Raw genomic sequence first — 1,935 nt, 5'->3', positions numbered from 1 at the left:
CTGTAAGTCTACCTGTCTCACTGTTTACCTGTCTGTAAGTCTACCTGTCTCACTGTTTACCTGTCTGTAAGTCTACCTCTCTCACTGTTTACCCGCCTGTGAGTCTACCTGTCTCACTGTTTACCCGTCTGTGAGTCTACCTGTCTCACTGTTTACCTGTCTGTAAGTCTACCTGTCTCACTGTTTACCTGTCTGTAAGTCTACCTGTCTCACTGTTTACCTGTCTGTAAGTCTACCTATCTCACTGTTTACCTATCTGTAAGTCTACCTGTCTCACTGTTTACCTGTCTGTAAGTCTACCTGTCTCACTGTTTACCTGTCTGTGAGTCTACCTGTCTCACTGTTTACCCATTTGCCTGTCTTTCTGCCTGTCTATCTATCTGCCTGTCTGTCTGCCTGTCTGTCTCTCCAGTCTCTCTCTGCGATGGAGGAGTTGGTGAAACATCTGTCCAGATGTCAACACATGGGATGGATGAAAGTGATTGGTGAGTTGATGGATGAATGTGATTGGTCAGTATATGGTGAATATGATGTTGTTGTGATGATGTCACAGAGCTGAGGAGCACCTCCATCCATTGGCTGTCCTGTGGTCGGAGGGCGGAGCCTGGTGTCTGGACTCAGATGTTCTGCATCCTGTCTGAAGCCCAGTTACTGATGCTCAACAACCTGGAGGTACACACACACACACACACACACACACACACACACACACACACACACACACACACACACACAAAGACACACACACACACACGCAACTATAACACACACACACACCCCTCCACCCTATAACACACACACAAACACACGCACACACCTATTGTTCCATTAACATCTTCCAGATTAATACTTTCAATCATATTTCTTCTTCTTCAGGTTCATCCTCTGCTTCTGGCCGAGAGGGCGGCGACCTGCGCCGTCTGGTTGCTAAGATACAGCCTCCATGTGACCTCATCACTTCCTGGCCCCGCCCACAAAGGTAAGGAGGTCAAGAAGGGATTTACAGCTGCAGAAGAAGGCAGACAGACAGACAGACAGACAGAAAGGCAGACAGGCAGACAGACAGGCAGACAGACAGACAGGCAGACAGAAAGACAGGCAGACAGACAGACAGGCAGACAGAAAGACAGACAGACAGGCAGACAGACAGACAGGCAGACAGAAAGACAGACAGGCAGGCAGGCAGACAGGCAGACAGACAGACAGACAGACAGGCAGACCGACAAGCAGACAGACAGACAGGCAGACAGACAGACAGACAGACAGACAGACAGACAGACAGACAGGCAGACCGACAAGCAGACAGACAGACAGGCAGACAGACAGACAGACGGACAGGCAGACAGACAGGCAGACAGACAGACAGACAGACAGGCAGACCGACAAGCAGATGGACTTTGACGCTAAATTTGAAGACGGTAAGAAAAATATGTTTTCTGTTGATGTGTGTGTCTGTGAGTGTGTGTGCGAGTGTAAGTGTGAGTGTTTGTGTGTGTGAGTGTGTGTGTGTCTGTGTGTGTGTGTGTCTGTGTGTGTGTGTGTGTGTGTGTAGTAAGTAAGTAAACTTTATTTATAGCGCACCTTTCACAGACAAAAAGGGTCAGAAAGAGCTTCACAGTAAAAACTAAATAAAACATTAACAGATAAAATACTGAGCCTCTTTGCTCGTTAAAAGCTCGTCTAAAAATATGTCTCAGGTGTTTTTAGAAGATTCCACACAATCCAAAGCTCTCAAAGCTAAAGGGAGAGAGTCCCAGAGCCTTGGAGCCATCACAGAAAAGGCTCGGTCACCTCTGGTTTTAAAATGTGTTTTGGTGACAGTTAAAGGTCAGGACCTCAGAAAGAGACCAGGAGTGTGGGGGGGCTTGCAGTAGATCCTGGATGGAAGCCGGAGCCTGACCATGCAAGGCTCTATAAGTAGAGATTAAAATATTA

The 1,935-nt window shown here is 47.5% G+C and overlaps 1 protein-coding gene across 1 annotated transcript; it reads left to right on the top strand.

Moving 5' to 3' along the window:
* Window positions 1–95: 95 nt before the first annotated feature.
* On the top strand, window positions 96–1,018 carry si:dkeyp-72a4.1 (uncharacterized protein LOC100148058 homolog; the record flags this gene model as incomplete). The annotated part of the gene is made up of 3 exons (XM_034865198.1): window positions 96–485; window positions 554–672; window positions 877–1,018. Coding segments are annotated over exons 1-3 (322 nt in total), but the record flags the coding sequence as incomplete, so codon positions are not given.
* Window positions 1,019–1,935: the final 917 nt, after the last annotated feature.

Source organism: Etheostoma cragini, unplaced genomic scaffold (assembly GCF_013103735.1).
Source record: "Etheostoma cragini isolate CJK2018 unplaced genomic scaffold, CSU_Ecrag_1.0 ScbMSFa_1000, whole genome shotgun sequence".
Lineage (NCBI taxonomy): Eukaryota > Metazoa > Chordata > Actinopteri > Perciformes > Percidae > Etheostoma > Etheostoma cragini.
This window is presented reverse-complemented; position numbering and strand designations above follow the sequence as displayed.